Here is a 22,729-nt window from a genome sequence, read left to right on the forward strand (position 1 = left end):
CCATCTTCCAAACTGGTTCAGAAAACCACCTCGCGATGTAGTTTTGAAGATCGCTTTGCCTAGTTAAAGTGGTTTTTAGTGGGTTTTTTTCTTCGGGAAGCGATCTTCACACATTTCGTGTGCGCTACTCCACACACTGTACATTGAATGCCTATGCTGCGGTTTCAAATTTTACGCAAAACATGTAACCCCACTGAGAGTTTTCACACAGCAACAAGACCGCTTTACGTGAAGTGGTTTTGAAAACGACTTTCAAGTGATCAAATGGGAACGCTGGCAAAGCAATCTTGGTTTGATATAAGAATGGAACAGGTATTGCTATTTTAACATTAAAAAAAAATTGTTTAGCAATGTTCAGTAACTAACATTACATATATATACATTCATTTTGGGTATAAAGACTGTAATGCAAAAATAGCATTCTTCATGTACTATCAGTACACACACACACACAAACAAATTTAAGCATTTGTCTCTTCAAGATGCAGCATATAAAGCTTCCAAATGCTATCAGTGTATTCCTTCGCTCCAGGTGATTTGTTCATTTATTCGCTATTTAAATTCTCTTTCTTTTCAATAAGATGGATGGCTTCCGAGGTCAGTAGAAATTGAATTTGTTGTCTCCCTCCACCGACAAAATTTGATTATTTCTTGAAAATTATCAAGCATGAGCAACAGCAAAGTGGCCCACTAGAGATCTGCAGAATTAAATTCCAAATTATATATCAATCAGTTTTAAGATTGTTTGTTTAAAAAACATGTATCTGTATCAGTCAAAGAGAAATAACTACAATACATTCACATTACAATAAGATTTATGAATTTAACAATTTCATCCATTGTTAACAAAACAAAATCCTAAAGAAACTCAATTTCAACCTCCTCTCCATTTCCCCCTTTAGTGTTGTTCAATAAATACAGTGCGTCCCAGAAAAAAAAGGAAAATTGGTTTCCAAAATCTTTTTTCTTCAAAGGTAAAATTAATTATGATCACTTTAATTCAATTATCCTCTACATTTTAATACCTAATATGTGACAAATACTTTATGCATTAATGAACAAGACAAGCTTGAAATTTTAATGTCAAAACCAGGTTGCACAAAAAATGGACAAGATTCGTTTGTGATATGACAACCATGCTTATTCGACGATTGGCTCATTAGCATTTCTTTTGTATTTTTGTTAGGTTTCTCTCACTGACAGATTAACACATGAGTTCTGCGCAAATTTTTTCTGATAGACCACAATATTTATTCTATGTTATCTGCCATACGTGAACAATTTCCTACGCTGTTAGTCTCAAATTAAAGATGAGAGTCCACTCTTTAGTATCAAATTCACAGTAAAATAAAAATAATTTTGAAATATATCTCTAAAAACTGGTTTTCTTTTTTGTGGGGCGCACTGTATATCAATATGCATCAAAAACATATCACTGACTGATATCCATAAGACCACAACCAAGGCTCGACATTAGCGTTGGCCCGGGGCCACCAGAAATTTACCTCGGGCAACCATTATTGAAACAAGTGGAATGCCTCTGGCCGTCTCACCTGCATCACGCGGTTCAATATAGCAGCAGTGCTGACTTTGAATACTACTCTAACTCGCACAAGATGTTCAGTGATACATGGTTACTCTTATGTCCACTTTTTATGAACTAGACCAATAAACTTACAGAGATATGATGGTTATTCACCAAAAAACCCCAACATGGCCAAAGTTCATTGACCTTACATGACCTTTGACCATGATCATGTGACGTGAAACTCAAACAGGATATTCAGTGATACTTGATTACTCTTATGTACAAGTTTCATGAATCAGATCCATAAACTTTCAAAGTTATGATGGTAATTCAACAGATACACCCAATTCGGCCAAAGTTCATTGACCTTTGACCTTGGTCATGTGACCTGAAATGTGCACAGGATGTTCAGTGATACTTGATTACTCTAATGTCCAAGTTTAATGAACTAGCCCAATAAACTTCCAAAGTTATGATGGTAATTCAACAGATACCCCCGATTCGGCCAAAGTTCATTGACCCTAATGACCTTTGACCTTAATCATGAGACCTGAAACTTGCACAAAATTTTCAGTGATGCTTGATTACTATTATGTCCAAGTTTCATGAATCAGATCCATAAATTTTCAAAGTTATGATGGGAATTCAACAGATATCTCCAATTCGGCCAAAGTTCATTGACCCTAAATGACCTTTGACCTTGGTCATGTGACGTGAAACTCATGCAGGATGTTCAGTGATACTTGATTAACCTTATGTCCAAGTTTCATGAACTAGGTCCATATATTTTCTAAGTTATGATGACATTTCAAAAACTTAACCACAGGTTAAGATTTCGATGTTGATTCCTCCAACATGGTCTAAGTTCATTGACCCTAAATGACCTTTGACCTTGGTCATGTGACATGAAACTCTAATAGGATGTTCAGTAATACTTGATTAACCTTATGGCCAAGTTTCATGAACTAGGTCCATATACTTTCTAAGTTATGATGTCATTTCAAAAACTTAACCTCAGGTTAAGATTTGATGTTGACGCCGCCGCCGCCGCCGCCGCCGCCGCCGTCGCCGCCGCCGTCGGAAAAGCGGCGCCTATAGTCTCACTTTGCTTCGCAGGTGAGACAAAAATGATAAGTTTTGGTTGCCCGAATCAGACAACCAATAATTTTCAAAGTAGCGCAAATTTTCTCCTAATTTTGCACGCATTTATCAATTTTTCTACAATTCAATTTCAAGCAAATTTGTCATTTGCCCTTTTTGTTAATCTTCACACAAATATTGCATAGTCATGAGGCCTACCGCTATAGCATACAGTAACTATTATCCAGCCGGCCGTCTGGCGTGAGCTTTGCATGCATGAAACCACTGTAACTAGCTGTGATGTGCGCTAGCAGACTTTTCAGACCTTGGGAGCTGCGATACGAAATGTTGCTGCTAAGAAATCTTCCACATAACTTTGAAAATCTATGTCAAAGTCACATTTTACACCAATGAAATGCCCTTCTACAGTTCATATTACTAAAATTTGGTGTAACCTGTTTATTTGCAAACCTTAAAAGAAGAATTATTACCTCTCTTTTGACTCGAAAGAACCGATTTCCAAATGCATTAATACACATAAAACACATAGGCAAGTACATCACAGTCCCGCGTGTGCATTTGTATGTATGTTGATACTTGGTTTCTTTCGAAGCTGTGTCTTTTCTAGCCAAAAATATACAGACAGTTTCTTTCTTTCTTGTTTAAAAATGACTTCTTAAACCACTCTTGAGGAAGTAAATACTTTGGGAAGGCATTTCAATGGTATGAAATTTTTCCAGCATTTTGGCAAATATAGGGAAGGACTTTTCTCAAACTATTTTTCCATATATAACTTTTGCCGTTTTTTTTTCTTTCATTTTTTTTATAGTGGTTAACCATTTATACCCCTTCCCATTGAATATTCCTGACTAAAGAATATATTTCTACTGAAAAATAATAGTAATAATAATAATAATTTTCCCCATTTTTTTCATTTTTTTTAATTCAATTTTCTTTCATTTTCTTTTTTTTTCTCGACAATTTTTCTTTTCTTTTTTTCTGTTCTATTTTTTTTTCTTTCTCCATTTTCTTTCTTTTGTTTTATTCACTTACTTATTTTATTATTTTTGTTTTCTTTTTTCAATATACTATTCTAAAACTTATTTTTGTTTGTTTCCCCTTTTTATGCATTGATCTGTTTTTGCAGCATATTTTTCTGTGATTTTCTCCTGCTATTATATGCTGGAAAAGAGAAAATAAACTGGATTTGGGGCCTGCATAATCTACATGTAGGTTTTAGGATTAAAAACGGAAGAAGGGAAAATCATTGTTTTGTACATCTGAGATTGCTATGCACTATTTACTTTACTATGTGAGTGTGTGTATATACAGCGATCTAAAAAGAAGTCCACACAACCTGGGAACAATGCAATTCTTTTATTCTCTTTCAATCATTTCATATTTACAATGATAGAACAATTTATATATTACCACAAATCAATTAGCAAGGTAAAATAACAGCAAACAAGATTTACATACAAGATGTACAATATGAAAGTAACTTATGCCCTTTTTACACAGGATTTTCTTAACCCCGGACTATCGCTAACCCCGTACTATCCTTAACCCCGTACTACTTTTTTTTCCTTTTTACACATGCCAAATTGTTATTGCTAACCCCGATAAGGAATGCTTGCTTTTCACACACGAAACTCGCTAACCCCGGACTATGTGGTTTTTGTCGATCATTCGTAGTACAAGTACTTCACTCGTACACTTTTTACACACGCTACAATTTCCTTAACCCTGTACTATAGGTGGGGCCAAATTGCCATTTAGCCCCACCTATAGTACGGGGTTAAGCTTAGCCCACTTTCGTTTTACATGCGATCTTAACCCCGTACTATTGCTCTTAGCACCGCAATTGGTGGGATAACCCTGCTTTTTTGCAGGGCCAAATAATCCCGTACTATAGGTGGGGTTAGCCCACTTTGCAAAAACGCTGTGTAAAACGAAAGTGGGCTAAGCTTAACCCCGTACTATAGGTGGGGCTAAATTGCCATTTAGCCCCACCAATAGTACGGGGTTAAGGAAATTTCAGCCTGTCTAAAAAGGGTATTAATGGTATTGGCTGCAGAATTAATATTTCAGAAGTTTGTTTTATTCTTTTTAATTAATGTTTTTCTTTATATTTTTCGAGCCACCAAACTTCAATATCGGCCATCAAAAAAAATTATTTGAGGGTTTTGGTGGCCCAAATGGGCCACTGCCACCCAAAAAAGTTAATGTGGAGCCTTGCCACAAACATAATCTATGTATGTTTATTGACCATAAAACCCAATCAGTTCCATACTCGATTCATTTGTGTCTGTTAAACTTTGAATATATTTAAAAAAAAACATATCTGACTCCCAAACAAGCTGAACTTTCTAAAATGTTGCAATAGTTGGCATGGTATACCACAACAAGTGGAATGCCTCTGGCCGTCTCACCTGCATCACGCGGTTCAATATAGCAGCAGTGCTGACTTTGAATACTACTCTAACTCGCACAAGATGTTCAGTGATACATGGTTACTCTTATGTCCACTTTTTATGAACTAGACCAATAAACTTACAGAGATATGATGGTTATTCAACAAAAAACCCCAACATGGCCAAAGTTCATTGACCTTACATGACCTTTGACCCTGATCATGTGACCTGAAACTCGCACAGGATGTTCAGTGATACTTGATTACTCTTATGTACAAGTTTCATGAATCAGATCCATAAACTTTCAAAGTTTTGATGGTAATTCAACTGATACACCCACTTCGGCCACAGTTCATTGACCTTTGACCTTGGTCATGTGACCTGAAACGCGCACAGGATGTTCAGTGATATTTGATTACTCATATGTCCAAGTTTAATGAACTAGACTAATAAACTTTCAAAGTTATGATGGTAATTCAACAGATACCCCCGATTTGGCCAAAGTTCATTGACCCTAAATGACCTTTGACCTTTATCATGAGACCTGAAACTTGCACAAAATATTCAGTGATGCTTGATTACTATTATGTTCAAGTTTCATGAATCAGATCCATAAACTTTCAAAGTTATGATGGGAATTCAACAGATATCCCCAATTCGGCAAAAGTTCATTGACCCTAAATGACCTTTGACCTTGGTCATGTGACGTGAAACTCATGCAGGATGTTCAGTGATACTTTATTAACCTTATGTCCAAGTTTCATGAACTAGGTCCATATATTTTCTAAGTTATGATGACATTTCAAAAACTTAACCTCAGGTTAAGATTTCAATGTTGATTCCTCCAACATGGTCTAAGTTCATTGACCCTAAATGACCTTTGACCTTGGTCATGTGACATGAAACTTTAATAGGATGTTCAGTAATATTTGATTAACCTTATGGCCAAGTTTCATGAACTAGGTCCATATACTTTCTAAGTTATGATGTCATTTCAAAAACTTAACCTCAGGTTAAGATTTGATGTTGACGCCGCCGCCGCCGCCGCCGCCGCCGCCGCCGCCGCCGCCGCCGCCGCCGTCGCCGCCGCCGTCGGAAAAGCGGCGCCTATAGTCTCACTCTGCTTCGCAGGTGAGACAAAAAGTCAACCAAGAAATGAAATTAAATTCCCACTCAAATATTCTTCTTATGGACTGATGAACTTCAAAATGTTGCAAAAAAATAAGTGGAAAAACAAATATCAAGTAAACGAGACATCACTTTACATTTAATGAATATAATGTAATTATATCTCTGATTTCCAAATGTGATTGTTTTTGCATCTTCTCACTTTTTGTTTTATCTAACATTTTCCTCAAGGGCATAGGTGGACTACAAAATATGAACCATGATGTTTGTATTAATGGGAGTAGAACTATTGTCTCCTTGGTGTTTTACATTACTTCATTTATATTCATGCCACAGGATCGGTTTCTCTCATCTCCATATTAAAAGGAGAAACAAAAACGCTTTCACACGGCCAGTGAAAATGTTGTACTCTCTCAAAGCATAAGGGCATTTTCACAGTAACTGACGTTACACGGCACAATTTTTAAGCAAACTCCCATCTTTGTTGTTTTAGAGATAATCATACACACAATTGAAAAGTGTGTAAAATTGTGCTGTGTAACGTCAGTTACGGTGAAAATGCCCATAAGACCAATATCTAGTCCCAAATCACATTCTTTTTTGAGTGATACTATATGGATCAATCCTTTTGGAGTGAAATATATATCCTGAAAGAGTGCATAGTAGCTCCTTCTGGAATGAAATGTGCATCTTTTTAAGACATGTTTGTACTCCAAAAAGAGGTTAAATGCATTCTCTGAGATGCAAAGCTCAATCAAACATGAGTGAGATTGTCTTAATCTGAGAGGAGTTAAGTGAGGACCACAGCTCTTTTGCATTATTTTTGGAGAGTATACAGACAAGTGCAGTTGAAATCTAAGCCCAGTTTAAGTCAAGCGACTCGCGTTTGTAGCTATTTAAATCCCATTATACATGCACTAGAGTCAAGGACCATTCACAACATGTTGCTGAATTGCACTTTCAGTGTTGCATCACTGGCAGAAAACCATCCCAGAAATGACACCTTCCCTCATGGTTACTTTTATTTTCAGTTTCACGCAAATGAAAGTCCTGTGATTTTATGCAAACGGTACCTCTACAAAATTATGCTACAAAATACTCGTCTGAACAAATTCAATCACGTTTCCCCCCCACACTATCAAGTCAAGAAAACTATCAATTTCTGGATATAACTTTCCAATCAAATAGTGTTGCACAAAATCATGCAAAAGACCCCTAGGCAAAAACGATTCTTACAAATCAATTAGAGAAGTTTTCCACACATCCTCTCCATAACACAAGTTTGCCCACATGCTACTCCTATACTTTGTTTCAAAATTGAATGTAAGTGTTAAGGATATAGAAATAAATCTGTCTCTTTCAATTAATATATTGTCATAAAGTGATGCTATTTATCAGTTATGGAGTCATTAGAGTGAGGACTGTATCTATGGCTTATAAAATATGAAAGTGAAATCAATGAAATTGATTGGCTATATTTGAGAGGTATAGTTGGAAGGGTGGCTTGATCGCACTGACGGCGCGGACGCAATCAATAATCATCATCATGTTTCAGTTTAGGTAGAAGAGGATCATATTGGGCAGAGGTATTAATGACGTCTAAAAGCTTTGCTTAGGTGTATATTGCAGTACAGTGTATGTAACGCCAATGTTTGGTAATGAGCAATTGATATTTTTGACCACAGGACCTCTCATGGGGTGCTTCGTCATATAGTATAGACTGAATTGAACAGGATTTATCTCTTCCTTCAAAGGCTGTCAAGGTTTTGTGATAAGTTTTTATGTATACATCGACTGACAAGATTTTAATAATTTGAAATGGTTATTATTTGAAATGGCTCTAATTCATGAGTATATGTGGAGTGAAATAATTGACAGGTAATGTCCTTTCAGGCAGGAGATTGTAAAAAGTAACCCCCCAAATAGAAAATTATTTTCTTTTCTGTTTGGTAGCACTATCCATCCAAGACATAATAAACTTAAGTCTAAAGCCACCCAAAGTTCAAGAACACAAGTTACAAATTTTTGGAGTCCAAAGTTTGGCTCCAGAAACTCATAAACTTACAAGAATTTCATCCACTTATCAGATAAAGTATTTTAATTTTGTCCCAATGGGACCCTTTATTGTTTAAAGTGGAAGAGCATTAGATTCATATGAGCAAGGTTAAGCTAATGCAGTACAATACAGTATAATGTGGTAAAACGAACTTTAATCTAAAAACAACTAGTTGTTTTTAATTCGTTCTTTTTTATCAATTTCTTTTTTTTTTGTTAATTAAATGAAAAATCTAATAAATGTTCCATTTCACATATTTAAACACACAACTCATTTTACTGATCCTTGATAAAACAATGAGTACATTACTAATTGACAACCCTAAATCTGATCATTGTATTGATTCATCGAATCCATATAAACGTGTGCAATCATACTTCGAGAGACATTGTTGCCTCAGCAATCAATGTATAAACAGCGAATACTCTCAATCTCAACTTTAGAGTTACTTAATGGCAGTGGCGGACCCAAGTAAGGGCACATCCAGCCCATGCTCCCCCCTCCTCCACCCTTTAATAGCCATAACAAATATTTTTTAGGGGAATATGTCGTGCATATGCAATTAATGACCTTTTTCTTTTGCTTGTCAAATTTTTCCTGACATAAATCACTATGAATTGGGAGCAAAGACCCATTTTTGGGGGGGGCTTGTTAATTTTTCCCTGAATAAAAATGCCCCCCTCCCCTTGGAAAATCCTGGATCTGCCCTTGCACCAATAAATTTTAGTCTTTATAATATTTTAATTGGCTTATCAAAGGGTATAAAATCAAATTAAAGTGATAAGTTTCAAAAGTTTCACAATTAGATTTTGAACAGTAGAGAGTGTGTAATACAAACATCATAATACTGCAACCAAGGTTATTAAAACCTTGTCTATTCAAACTCACAAGGGTGCTGTTTACTTGGCGTCAACAATGCTTTTATTATTAGGATGACCTAATGAAAGGTCATCGAATCAACAAAGAACTTCAAGGGACGGATCAACTTTGGTTTAAAAGGTAGAAAAACTTGCTTCTGACAGAATATCACTTTATGAATAATACCTAACTTTTTAGATGAAATGGAAGTCATTATCTAAAAATGCGACAGATTATTGATATCCCTATTTTCAGAGAATTCACCCTCAAATAGTCTTAAAGAGAAATACCAGTAGCTGCAGTAAACACTGATTTCATGATAAAGTCTGTAAAACCAGGCTTAATTGTCAGAATGTCATCGAGGATCTAGATCTGGCACAGTCACATAAACTGAACTTTGTGAAATCTTGAAATCTACGCTGAAAAACGTTCACACTTAAGATCACCAACACAGATAGGCACACGTGGGGCAGTGTATTATTATTGCTGGAATAAAGACCCGACGGAAGTGACCAAATCCGCGCTTATTTTGCTTATTTCTCAGCAATCACACAATTTCTCCCAGAATCATTTGGCACATATTTTTCATTCATACAAACAGACACTTGGGTGGTCATTATATTAGATTCTGTAAAAAGTCATTTTGAGATCGTTACCAAAACTGGAATTTATCTTTATTCTAGGTCAGAATAATGTGGCTCAGCTAAAATTGTGTTCATGAATTTTGTAGTCCACACTGTTTCTTACCAGAGCAGCAAGGAAATAGTGTGGCTTACCATCATATACCCCGTTCTCAGTATATTTTCTTGAACCGGTTTCCCTTGAACTGGATTCCCTTAAACCGGTTAAGGAAACCAGCTTTAGAAGATCGCTTCACTCGCATCACCATCTCCTGAATTGGTTTCTACAACCACCGATCCATGACAATGTACTTTACAATTACAATGAAAAGTCATGGAAACCAAAACAGCATAATAATTTATAATTTTTTTACCTTGATAATGGGTTTCCACTGAAATCAACAACGGTCAGAGCCTTGCAAAATTTGATGTTATCCGGTATTTCCATGATATCTGAAACAGGAATTTAAAGAAAAAGAAAAGAAAAAATATATTATACAACGAAGAACAAAGATACAAATACTCTTGACAACAAATGTATGTTTTTCTATATCATTTCTCGAAGTGTCAAACAGCAAAAGGTATAGGCCTATCCTGGCTAACAATGTCTGAGTTTACACCTAACCATGAATGATAAATAAATCAAATCATTCATTACCATTTAATATCAATATTATGTTTGAAAAAAATCAGGCTTTTAAAAATGATGCCCTTTAGAGAAATAAAAAATGAAATATATAGGCCTAATTTATCATCAAGGGCAAAGTTTAACTTTATATAAGCTTAGATCCATTTGTCGCACAATTCGTGTGCACATTTTTCTTTAAAGGGATGGTCCAGGCTGTAAGTATGTATAGCTTAAAGGTATTGTTTAACTTTGTGAGCAGCCGATTTAAAAATTATCACACCAAGATGAAACATGTGTACAAGTGCATGTATTAGAACTAATAAACCCTGAAAACAACCATTATTGAGAATGAAAAGCTAAAACTACAAGGCAAACCCCGATTTTGTAAATAGGCGTCTTATAGACACCTAAATAGTACACATAAGTGTATGGGATGAAATTAAGATGGTGTTTCTGGTAGCTTTATATTTCAATTTTTAAAGTACTTAAAGAGAAATTCCAGTAGTTGCAGTAAACACTGATTTCATGAGAAAGTCTGTAAAATAAGGCTTAATTGTCAGTATATCATCGAGGATCTAGATCTGGTACAGTTACATTAACTGAACTTGTGAAATCTTGAAATCTACGCTGAAAAATGTTCACACCGAAGATCCCCAACACAGAAAAGCGCACGTGGGACAATGTATAATTATTGCTTAGAGCGTCGGGCCCGACGCCCTACTCGAATCCTGTGCTTATTTGCTGATTTCTCAGCAATTACACAATTTCTTCCAGAATCCTTTAGCACATGTATGCGTTTTAATATACAAACAGACATTTTGGTGGTCATTTCATTGGATTCTGTACAAACTCATTTTGATAACGTTACCAAAACTAGCATTTACCTTTAATCATTATTTTCGAATGCAATTTTTTCTGGGCTTCATTTTTGTAACATATCACAGACACAGGTGATAAGTGTGACCTTCTAGCTTAGATTTTTTAAAAGTCAAACCAATGTTAACCAATCACTTTAATAAAGAGAGTAGAATTCACTGTGCAAAATGCTGAAAATTTCATCAAAATCGGATATTAAACAAATAACAAAGTTACTGCATTTTAAAGTTTAGCAATATTATGTGAAAACAGTCATCATGAATATTCATTAGGTGGGCTGATAATGTCACGTCCTCACTTGTTTTGTATTTTATAATATGAAATGAGGCTTATTCAATTTTTTTTCTCAAAGAACTATAAAAATTGGATTGACAACTGAATAGTGCATTTATTGCTGAAACTTATTTCATTATAAGGGAGACATATTATTCACATCAGTATGAAATAATGAAAAAATAATGATTTTATGTAATAACATAAGAAAACGGAAAGTGGAGATGTGACATCATCAGCCCATCTAATGAATATTCATGACGAATGTTTTCACAAAATATTGCTAAACTTTAAGCTTCAATAACTTTTTTATTTGTTATCCGATTTTGAAGAAATTTTTCGGCATTTTGCTCAGTGAATTCTACTTTATGTATTAAGATGTAAATATTTTCAGCCCGGACCATCACTTTAATTATCTATTCTTACAAAAATAAAATATCCATGAGTTTGGTTTCGTGATTTCAGGGTTGTTTCAATGCATTCTATCTACATCTGCATCTCATACTTCAGTTATAATTTAGTATAAAAATCACCATGAAACTAATTTAATTAGAGTTTGGAAGTGAGACTACAATCCTGGTGTGTATGGCATTCCAGAGGTGTGAGGTCATCTGTGTTTACACACAGCCTTCCACTCATGTCAACACACCATTGCTCAGACCTTGTCCAGACATTGACATCCAACATAAATTGACATTGCATGCTTGAGACAATTATGGATTGCATTTTTTTATTCCGATTCGAAGAAACGAGTTATGAATCAATCATAAAAAAGAACTATTATGGGTTTTGTAATACTAAAACAAACATGGTGATCACTCAATGGACTTTATTCCCAAGATACAAGGTTTCCTGAAATATGCATTTGTGAAATTTCTGTCATGAGAAATAATAGAAACAAACTGCCAAACAGGGAACATGTTCAAACTGGTAACTCTTGCACTATTTTGTTACTTTTTTCTTTTACTAAATTTTTTTTACACTCATTGGATCTAATCATACCCAACAGCTGCAGTTCTCATTTGATTACACACAAACACACCCCAGGTGCATTTACACCTGCATATCACTGAATTTGTACACAATACCAATGGGACAAATTTCTCCCGTATATGCAAGTGAAGAAACATTATCAATATAATTACATGTGCCTGCATTTGTTGGGGGAGCCACCCCCCCCCCCCCCCCATTTTTTACAGTGGCACAGAGGACTCCCTTTCATTTAGATTTTTTTTTTCTTTTTGGGGGGGGTAGTGAACTTGTGATATGAATAAATATTTGCCCCCCCTCCTATTATCCTCTGAAGAATTAAAAGTCCTAAGCGGTGTTTCACAAAGATTTAAGAATGACTTAGAGTGGCACTTAAATGCAGACGCATACATGATATGCAATGCACAATCTTATTGATCAATTTGTAGCAGTGCACGTTCTCTTGGCAAGATCTGACCAAAGCAGCCATGTATTTTATACCACACTAACTATTAGCATGTTTAGTGTGACTTATTAAAGTCATACTTTCACCTCCGTGAAACCCCCCCCCTGGTGAGTGTTGTTTCACAAAGTTGTTCGTAAGTTAGAAGTGACTTTACGAGTGACAACTTGTGCCCCTTTCTTGTAAGGTTTTTCATACATGTGGGTGTGGATATAGCTCCTAAAAAAAGGGTCATTGGACATTTGTAAATTCGCTTGTAACTTGAACTGTCAGCTTTATGAAACACCCACCTGGGGGGTGTTTCACAAAGATTTAAGTATGACTTAGGTAGCACTTAAATACCTACGCATACAAGATATGCAATGCGCAATCTTATTGATCAATACATAGTAGAGCGTGTCCTCTTCGCATGATCTGACCAATGCGTCCATGCCTTTTATACCGCACTCAACAAGGCGTTGTGGCGTGCGCCTGTAATTCTAGCTGTGGGGAAGTTACAAATTGATGCAGAGGTTCGAGCCCTGGTCTTTCGGATGGTGACGTTAAAGGTCGGTCCCAGACGTAAATAATAATTTCTGATTGATACACGTCTGACAAAACTCAAACACACACATTTAAGTGCGACTCTAAGTCATACTTAAATCTTTGTGAAACACCCCCAGAATCCACAGCCGACTATACCTAGACTGATTGGAAGATAAAAGGAGTGAAAGGACAGAATACCAATGTTTACTACACAAGCTGAGGAGCGCACCTGACCCATGGTCAAAAGTGCAATTCCATTGACATACAGCTCTGTCAACTTTGCCTCAGGCTTCATGTAAATGGACAAGAGGTCACCTGACAACTCCATGTACTTCTAATCAAGATCTCTACCAGGGATCAGTGCACCTTTGACAACCAGGTTGCAGGAGATCTAAATGTAGGCCAAGTTACAGGCTACTACGGGTGATTGTACATGTACCTATAAGAGTCCGAATCGCTACTCAGAAACGGCTAACAAATATGTAAAATACAAATACTGTGATTGACTTGTGCACAAGTAAGCATGGTACAAACTACAAAGAACGACTTGGTGTAGAACCAATGGGATTTCTGCTCATGTGAAAAATGTGTGTCACCCATGTGCACTTTCTATGCAGGGAGCTGCTAGCAGAAATGAGTAGAGTATTGCACTATATTCTGAATTATGTGATCAAAATAATTTTTTTTGCTTAAAGCCATCAGATAATATGAGAAGAATATTTAATGCCCTACCTAAAAAAAAATTCATGTAATTTAGACTACACGGGATCATGTGCAATCATTTTTTACACCGATTCTGGCCTATCCCTCAACTCCCACCACTTTTTTTGTAATGAAAGACCTCTGGTGGGTGTTTCATAAAGCTTTTTGTAAGGTGAGAGCGACTATAAGAACAACTAATGATCCTTTCATGTGGTAAATGGTATATTCATTGGGGATGGTTTATCACGTAAGAAAGGTTCACCAGTCGTTCCTAAAGTCGCCTTTAACTTACGAGCAGTGCAACGGCCCCCAGAATGCTAAGACTTCATTAATGTGCATTGTCAAAGGGGGGCTTTCCCTTCTGCTAGACATGGACAACAACTGATACCCGAGTATTAAAGTTTGTTTATAATACACAAGCATGGATATAGGGATGACATAAATGTTTCTGTTTCATTCCATATATTAATAATTCAGAGACGAAATATAAAAGGAATGAATCAGGGTTTAGGCCTACAAAGTGTGAGATATATATTAGGTATGTTGATCCTGTTTAATTCTTGAACATATGCATTAAAAGGGGCAATAAATTTTGTAATCCATGAAACACCAAAGGTGTTGGTGAATAACCCTTACATGTATATTTCTGTCAAAAGCTGCAGTCATAAAACAGGCAAACCTGTAGAATTCTACACCCCCTAAAAAATAAAATAAATGAATAAAATAAGATATAATATTTTTTTTTTCTTTTTTTTATTCAATTAATAACAGGAACATTTTAAGGATCACTACAACTTACAAGCATGTAAAATGGAGCTTTATATCATGCACTCATTTATGGACAACAATTTCCCACTTTAAAGACACATGTTCTTGTCCCACTCCCCCCCCCCCCTTCCAATTTCATTTTCCTGTAGAAGGATATAAACTCATGGACACACAAGTCCCAACTAGTAGACATTGCGAGATGCTTTGCAAGTAAAGTCACAACACCCACCCCTCCCTTACCTCCCCAATGTCCATCCCCTCCCACCCCCCCCCCCCCCCACCTCCAACAAAATTAGAATAAAAGCCAGAGGGAAATGAATTTTCATTGTGCATAGGGAGATAACTGCATGTTGAGTGATGCTCAACATTACCCCTAACACAGGCACTGGGGCCTGTATGAAATTGATCTCCGTCTCCAATTTACTAGAGGCACAAGCCTCTTCAGGAGAGGAGAGGTCGTTCTTCAGTCAAATTTTATATGGCTTGTCTACAAATGGAGATCAATTCTACCATCACATTCAACCGTGCAGCGTTTGATGAATTTGATACAGGTACAAGTGGAAAATAGCTCTCACAATAATTTACAGCAAACGATAAAAGTCAAACGATAAAAGACGAAGATGAAGGCAATGGAAGGTTGGACAGAATGTACGGTATGAGTGTGGAGAAGTCATTTTTGGGGGCAAAGGAATAAGGATCACTCCATCAAATTCATTGCGTAGTCAATTTCAATGAAATGATCTTGTTTACATGTAGATATGCTTGCAAATAGAATTTTACTTCATTCTATGATATGATTATTTCAAGGTAAAAGACATTTAAACAAATGCTGCATCTCTTCATTTCTTTATTTATTTTCATTAATAATTAAAAATCAATAAGTCATCCAAGTCTTTCATGTGCATCCTGTCTCTTCAATCCAATCCATTGAGAGTGAATTTCTTCTTGCCCTTATCAAAGCAGCGCACAAGTACATCCTACATGTATACAGGCCTACTTGGAATGATAACGATCCCTTCAAAAATGAGATTCCATGCTGTGTGTTATGATACATTTTGATAACACTTTACACATTCTGACATGAAAATAAAAGACTATATTCTTGAATGATGTTGATCCTTATATAGTGCCAGAACAGGAACAAAAAACTTAAGGCTTACTTGAATCAATAAAAGATCCCATACAATTGGATATGAAACAAGGCAAAAGCAATTTTGTGTCTCGCCCACTTATGAAAATAACCAGAAATATCGTGATTTGCGAGGGCACGCAAGAGAATTATATCGAAACTTTATAGTGAAATGACTGGGATGGAATAACACTTGTCGTAAGAGCCTTGCACGTTAACTTCAATGTTGACCTGAAAATGACCTTTGACCTTACCATGTGACCTCCGACTGCAGCATAACATGCAGGTCGCCGAAGTACATCTACCATCCAAGTTTTGTTGAAGAGTAACTTACGGTTGCAGAGTTAGGTGTCATAAGAGAGTCTTGCATTTAAACTTTAACGTTGAACTCAAAATGACCTTTGACCTAACCATGGGACCTCCAACTGCAGCATAACATGCAGGTCCTCCAAGTCCATCTACCATCCAAGTTTGGTTGAAAAGTGACTTACAGTTGCGGAGTTGGGTGTCATAAAGAGAGTCTTGCATGTAAACTTTAATGTTGACATGAAATTACCTTTGACCTTACCATGTGACCTCTGACTGCAGCATAACATGCACGTCCCATAAGTCTATCTAACATCCAAGTTTGGTTGAAAAGTGACTTACGGTTGCGGAGTTAGGTGTCATAAGAGAGTCTTGCATGTAAACTTTAACGTTGACCTGAAAACGACCTTTGACCTTACCATGTGACCTCTGACTGCAGCATAACATGCACGTCCCCGAAGTCCATCTACCGTTTAAGTTTGGTTGAAAAGCAACTTACGGTTGCAGAGTTAGGTGTCATAAGAGAGTCTTGCATGTAAACTTTAACGTTGGCCTGAAAATGACCTTTGACCTTACCATGTGACCTCTGACTGCAGCATAACATGCAGGTCCCCCAAGTCCATCTACCATCCAAGTTTGGTTGAAAAGCGACATACGGTTGTGGGGTTAGGTGTCATAAGAGAGTCTTGCATGTAAACTTTAACATTGACCTGAAAATGACCTTTAACCTTACCATGTGACCTCAGACTGTAGCATAACATGCGGGTCCCCCAAGTCCATCTACCATCCAAGTTTGGTTGTAAAGGACTTACGGTTGTGGAGTTATGTGTCATTACAAGTTTGTGACGGACGGACGACGGACGACATTTGGATCCCTAAGTCTCGCCTTCACCCCTGGTGGGCAAGACAAAAAAATAGAACCTTTTCGTACAGGACAGGAACATAACAGAAAAAAACAAAGATAACAACATAAGGATGGAACTGCCCAAAAATATCTCTATTTACTATTTATGACTATCCTTTAACAATACATCATCCAGTCTTGGTGGAAAAGCTGTATTGATATTAAAGTGATTGAGAACTCATATAGCAATAGCACTTTAGTTTTCACCCCCTATTTCATGGAGAGCCAATGCATCCAAGAGGGAATAAAATGATCTCTCTGAATAAGACTGATTGCATGCTCAATGGAGGATCACTAAATTAATGAAGTATATTAACTGAAAGTATACCCCACCGACACCTCTCCCCACTCCCAATGATACGAGAGTACGATGAGACCTGCTATTTACGGACAGTGTGTTGATATAATCCGAAGCGACGATTACGACACGCATCCACGACTCAGAAAAACAACAGGCAATCAAGGGTGAAAAGCGCGCAGTTGGCGCCTGCAACTTTTCTCCCGAGCAACCACGTCAGTCCCCCCACGGTGATGGAGACAAATCAACAAACCAGGGCGATATTGCGTGCCGTGGAGCAAGTCAGAAGGGGTAATTCGACCTTTTACCTGGGAAAGGTGGGTGTGAGGAAGTAGCTTTGCCTAAAAATTAAGATGCAGGTGTACATGTACTTGGAAACAGGAGTTTTATGCAGCAATACTGATTATTTCAAAATGTTGATTTTTTCCCCCATAATACTTGTGGTATGTCTTGTTACACAATGATAGGTAGCGGTTTCAAATTGGGTTTATAATGCAACTTACTGAGCATTTCAAAATGTTGATCTTTCCTATTTTACCAAATTATTTGTGGTATCATAATGTCTTTAATGACTGGTCTAAGTGTCAAAAGGCTAATTCTAATATTTAACTGATCTCTTCAATAAAAAGAAAATGCTTCATCATTACATGTATGTCACTGTCATGAATCTTGTTATCTCAGAGCTTCTGTGAATATGCATCCTCATATTATGAAATCTTTAAAAATTCAATAAATTTAACTAACACCAAACCATAAAACAAACAACCACAATCTTCATCAATTCACGCATCAAAATACAAGTGCATTCAAATCTAACAAACAAGGAATTTATACAATATACAAATAGCAATAGAAATGGTACATTTCACTATGAGAGTGAAAATACATCAACCACGTACAGCAAAATGAACTGATCGATTCAAAACTATTTTTCCAGCATCTTTAAGCAGCTGTGGCAAATTGCATCAGTAGCATAATCTGTCAATATTTGAAGAGCTCTTCAGCTCCTCCATAAGGTCAATTTGATTTTGAGATAGTGGTAATAAAGACAGATTTTTGCAGTGTTTATACTATGACCCAATAATGCTTGATAATCTTCTAAAATTGATATTGATAATCCATATCTTGAATATGCGAGTGGTATAGTTTGGATGCTCTATATATATACATTTTTTTTGTTCCAGTGCATCATAAATTCTTTTATATAATTTTTGTTTCTCTTTACAAACTGCTACAACACAATGACATGCAATGCTAGGACAGGTGTACTAGCTCCCAACCCCCCCCCCACTCAAAACAATGAGCTATTTGTTTGTTTTTTATATAGAAACAGAATGAAGGCCTGTACATGCAAAGGATATGGGGAGTGGGGTTATTTACCTGTCATTCTAATACAGTGATAATAATAATAATAATAATGTGTAACATTTTAAAAAGCGCTTGATACAATGTTTCTAAAGCACTGTATATAAATTATCTACAAATATTTCCATAGCTCTTTGAGAGAACTGTGATAGGCAATGTTTCAACAACAAAAAGGTCTTTCTAGTCCTGTACAGACTACAAGTACATGTACATTTGTGTGGCACACATTCCTAATGCTATCTTCATAAGATATGGACCTACTCCAAATAGGGCACAACACTGTACAACAATTGATTATCAATCATTATGAGTGATATTTTTGGCTTAATTTGGGCATCAAAATATGTGAAAACCCTTGCAATATCATCCTATGTGCACCAATGTAGCGATAGCACACTAAAATTACATTGGCTGAGTTGAAATGGGTTTCATCTCTATGTAGCTGCATTTCAATTATACGAAAGACAAAAAGGACTATATATTTCATAATGCCGCACTTTTAAGTTGAACTAGTACTAAAGAGTTATCTGCACAAATACCTATTCGCCGAGGGTTACAAATGAATTAGTGTGCTTTATTGTATTTGCAGTTCGCTGTGAAAATGTTCATGCATAAATACCTAGCATGAATGCTACATGTACTGTGGGTAAAAAGCAAAACAGGATGTGCGAATTTTATGTCACATCTCAATTATATTGACCTCATATACGTGTATGTGTGTATAGCATATTCGCAATGCTATCTACATAAGATGTGGACCTACTCCGACTTCATGTGACCTCTAGAACCCATTAAGCTGTCAATGTATTGTTATCTACTATTGCGAGGGTCTGATTTAATGTAATTAGCAACTTGTTAAGCTTCCGAGAGATATATAGATTCATGTAGTTTGGTTGACAGAGGCTGGTTATTCATATATATGCAGTGACACGGACCGACATGTACAGGTACACTCCTGCGACATTTGCTCCGGTCGTGATGTCTCAGAGGCCATAGGGTTTCAGTTCAAATTGTAATAATGTTTTGTCCAGAATAATGCAAACATAAGGATTAGGGTTTAATTGGTCTTTGGATGTTAGGTTTTAGGTTTGTCTTAACGTGCAGATTTTCCAATCGGAGCAATTGTCGCTGGAGCAAATTTTAAGGAACCAAAGATAATAGCAAGATTATAATCTAATGACTTTGAATCCATACCTTCTGGTGCGCGCTTCTTAATCCCATCATGGATTCAAACATGGCTTAGCCTGATAGCTTGAAAATTTAAAAATTGTTTCCAATTAATTCAGATTTCAACTCTAATCAACATAAAGTTACCCGATAGTACAAAATTTGTTATCATTTTTTTTTGCACAAGAAAATGATGACCTTTGAATATCATACATGTATATAAAGGCAAGAAGTCTGCTTGGGCCACAAGCCTCTTTTTACTAAAGGAAAGGGGTGATCTTGAAATGACATCGCTGTCCACACAAAAGCACAAATGACAAGCACCAAAAATAGAGGTCTTTTATTATCCAATGAGCTGGGACACAGTGCATTCTCTTATCCCCAGTGTGGCCAGCCCCCCCCCCCCCCTCCGTGACCGCCACTGTGGGCAGAAATAAAATATAAGCAACATAAAAAGACAATTCAACAAGTTTCTAAATATTTATCCAAAGATGGGGCATGCTGGGAAAAGTGTATTTTCTCTGAGACTAGGTGATGAGCAATTTCTTCTAGCTGTGTTCACTGCAATTATTTCCCTAGGGGCACTCAGCTGTGAACAGGTAATCTTGCCAGCAAGTTGAGGAGCGAAATAGGGCATCCGTCCGGTTCATATCCAATGCAAGAATTGTGCATAATACCCACAGTTCAATCATTCCCATCAATACAAAAGTAAATATCATACAAATAATGAATGTTTATGAGTGCAATGGACAGAATACGTCATTATTTTTTGTGGTTTTCTGCTCGTGTAGGCCAGCATGTATTTAAAAAGTAAATTGTACAATTATGAAGATAACAATTGTCAGTTTGCAATGTTCCAAAAGAGCTCTATTATGTAACAAACTGTCAACTTTGACCTCCATGAATACCATTATTTCCATTAATATCAGGCACAGGTTCCCATACACAGTGCAAAGTGATGTGTAGAACCACAAATACATGTACCATTGAAAAATGCTATCCATTATAGGGTCTGAGAACGAAGACTACAGCATGCAGGGGGCTTGATAGAATGAGATGCCGGGGACTGGGCGAAATCAATCCAGCTTTTCGGTTAACATAATTATGTTGCCACTGTCCTCCGGATCTAGGTGAATTGAACAACCTGAATCTATTCCGCGGTCACCATTTCAACAGCAGTTACCAAAGCATTTTTGCAGTATTTTCGGTGATCAGCTTTGATTTGTTTCTGGAAAGAATCATCAGAATAAACAACTAAAGACTAACTGATTGGTCATATTTTTGCAGTTGTCACTGTAATTCATCTCAATATAATATCCATCCTTATCACATACACATGGTTTCCTTTGATTTTGAGCCAGGGAACTGTTTCAAAACAACATGTTACATATAACAACAAAGTCACAATTTCTATGACAAGTTCACCATCAGCCAATCAAATTGAATGATTTCAGTAGCTTAAAACTGTTATTGCACATTTATATGATAAAATGTTTTATGAAATGGGGTCCATGCAGATGGGAAGTTCCTGGGGATTTACTTGATATCAGTGATGCATTATCTGCACCACTGTACTTACATGTAGACGTACAATTTGTCGCCTCGGTAGCACAAAGGCGTTAGGATCTGTACACTTGTATCAATTTCCCTTCCTTTTTGCCAGGCAGAAGGACATTAACTCTAACACACAATGTACATATACATTTCGCATCGCACGCAAGAGCTACGAACACCCTTATACCAGCTGCACAGGAACTGACAAGCACTGGCACGCACAATCTACCACCCTTTTGCAAACCATGCGAGAATGTGGTAAAATTGATAAGTTGAGTTTTTTTCCGAGCACTGACTTGCAAATTTTACAAAAATAACCATTATAGTATACATGTAAAATGTATCACCTTTTATGTATTCAAGTACTGCCCTGTAAAAAACAAAATCATTATTGCACTTAATGTAAACTTCAGGGTCCCGTTGCATAAAAGTTATTCTCGATTATAATCGAGAATAACTTTTGCCATCCAATGCTAACTACCATGAAAACGCTAATCAACAGCCAATCGTAATTATGGATTCTATTGCATGAAAAAATTCTATAAAACAGGGCACTAGTAAAATCGTTTTTTGTCAAAATCTCTCCTTTTATGTCTCATCTTTTTGCATTAAATCATTATGTAGCACCCTTCCCAGCTTTGTAAGCATATTTCCAAAAATCAAAAGCACATCTTTCTTGCAGGAATCATGTCATTTTAATGACTGACCAAAAATTGCTTTAATAATAATAATAATGCACTTAATAAAGAGGTTTCATAAGGCTCAATTTTCATACTATCAATTAACTACAGAGATTTTAAAAGCAAAAGTGTATGATCAATACATCAAGAAATTACCAATTTATCTCAAAATAGAAACAGAATAAAAAACAAAATGAAACGAAGATGTGATATAGACCAACCAACAACTGGATACAACTTTGGTTTAAATTACAAATAAATGTCTTTAAAAAACACGTATTTCTACAGAAAAAAAATGTTAAGATTGAACCCAGCATGCTGTCAAGCCAACACGGTGGAATGTCATCGCCATCATACTGTATACCAATATCTATTTTCTTAGAAATCTCTATCAACCTTCAAGCAAATAAGCTAAACAAATTGCATGCACTACCCAGC

The 22,729-nt window shown here is 36.4% G+C and overlaps 1 protein-coding gene across 16 annotated transcripts in view; it reads right to left on the bottom strand.

Moving 5' to 3' along the window:
• LOC121416499 (protein scribble homolog) overlaps positions 1-22,729 on the bottom strand; it is a 161,673-nt gene that overhangs the window by 103,156 nt on the left and 35,788 nt on the right. For all 16 annotated transcript variants that reach the window (XM_041610030.1, XM_041610051.1, XM_041610088.1 and 13 more), the window contains exon 3: positions 10,059-10,137. In XM_041610030.1, the coding sequence (XP_041465964.1) occupies positions 10,059-10,137 (79 nt within the window). The remainder of the gene's footprint in view (positions 1-10,058; positions 10,138-22,729) is intronic.

Source organism: Lytechinus variegatus, chromosome 1 (assembly GCF_018143015.1).
Source record: "Lytechinus variegatus isolate NC3 chromosome 1, Lvar_3.0, whole genome shotgun sequence".
Lineage (NCBI taxonomy): Eukaryota > Metazoa > Echinodermata > Echinoidea > Temnopleuroida > Toxopneustidae > Lytechinus > Lytechinus variegatus.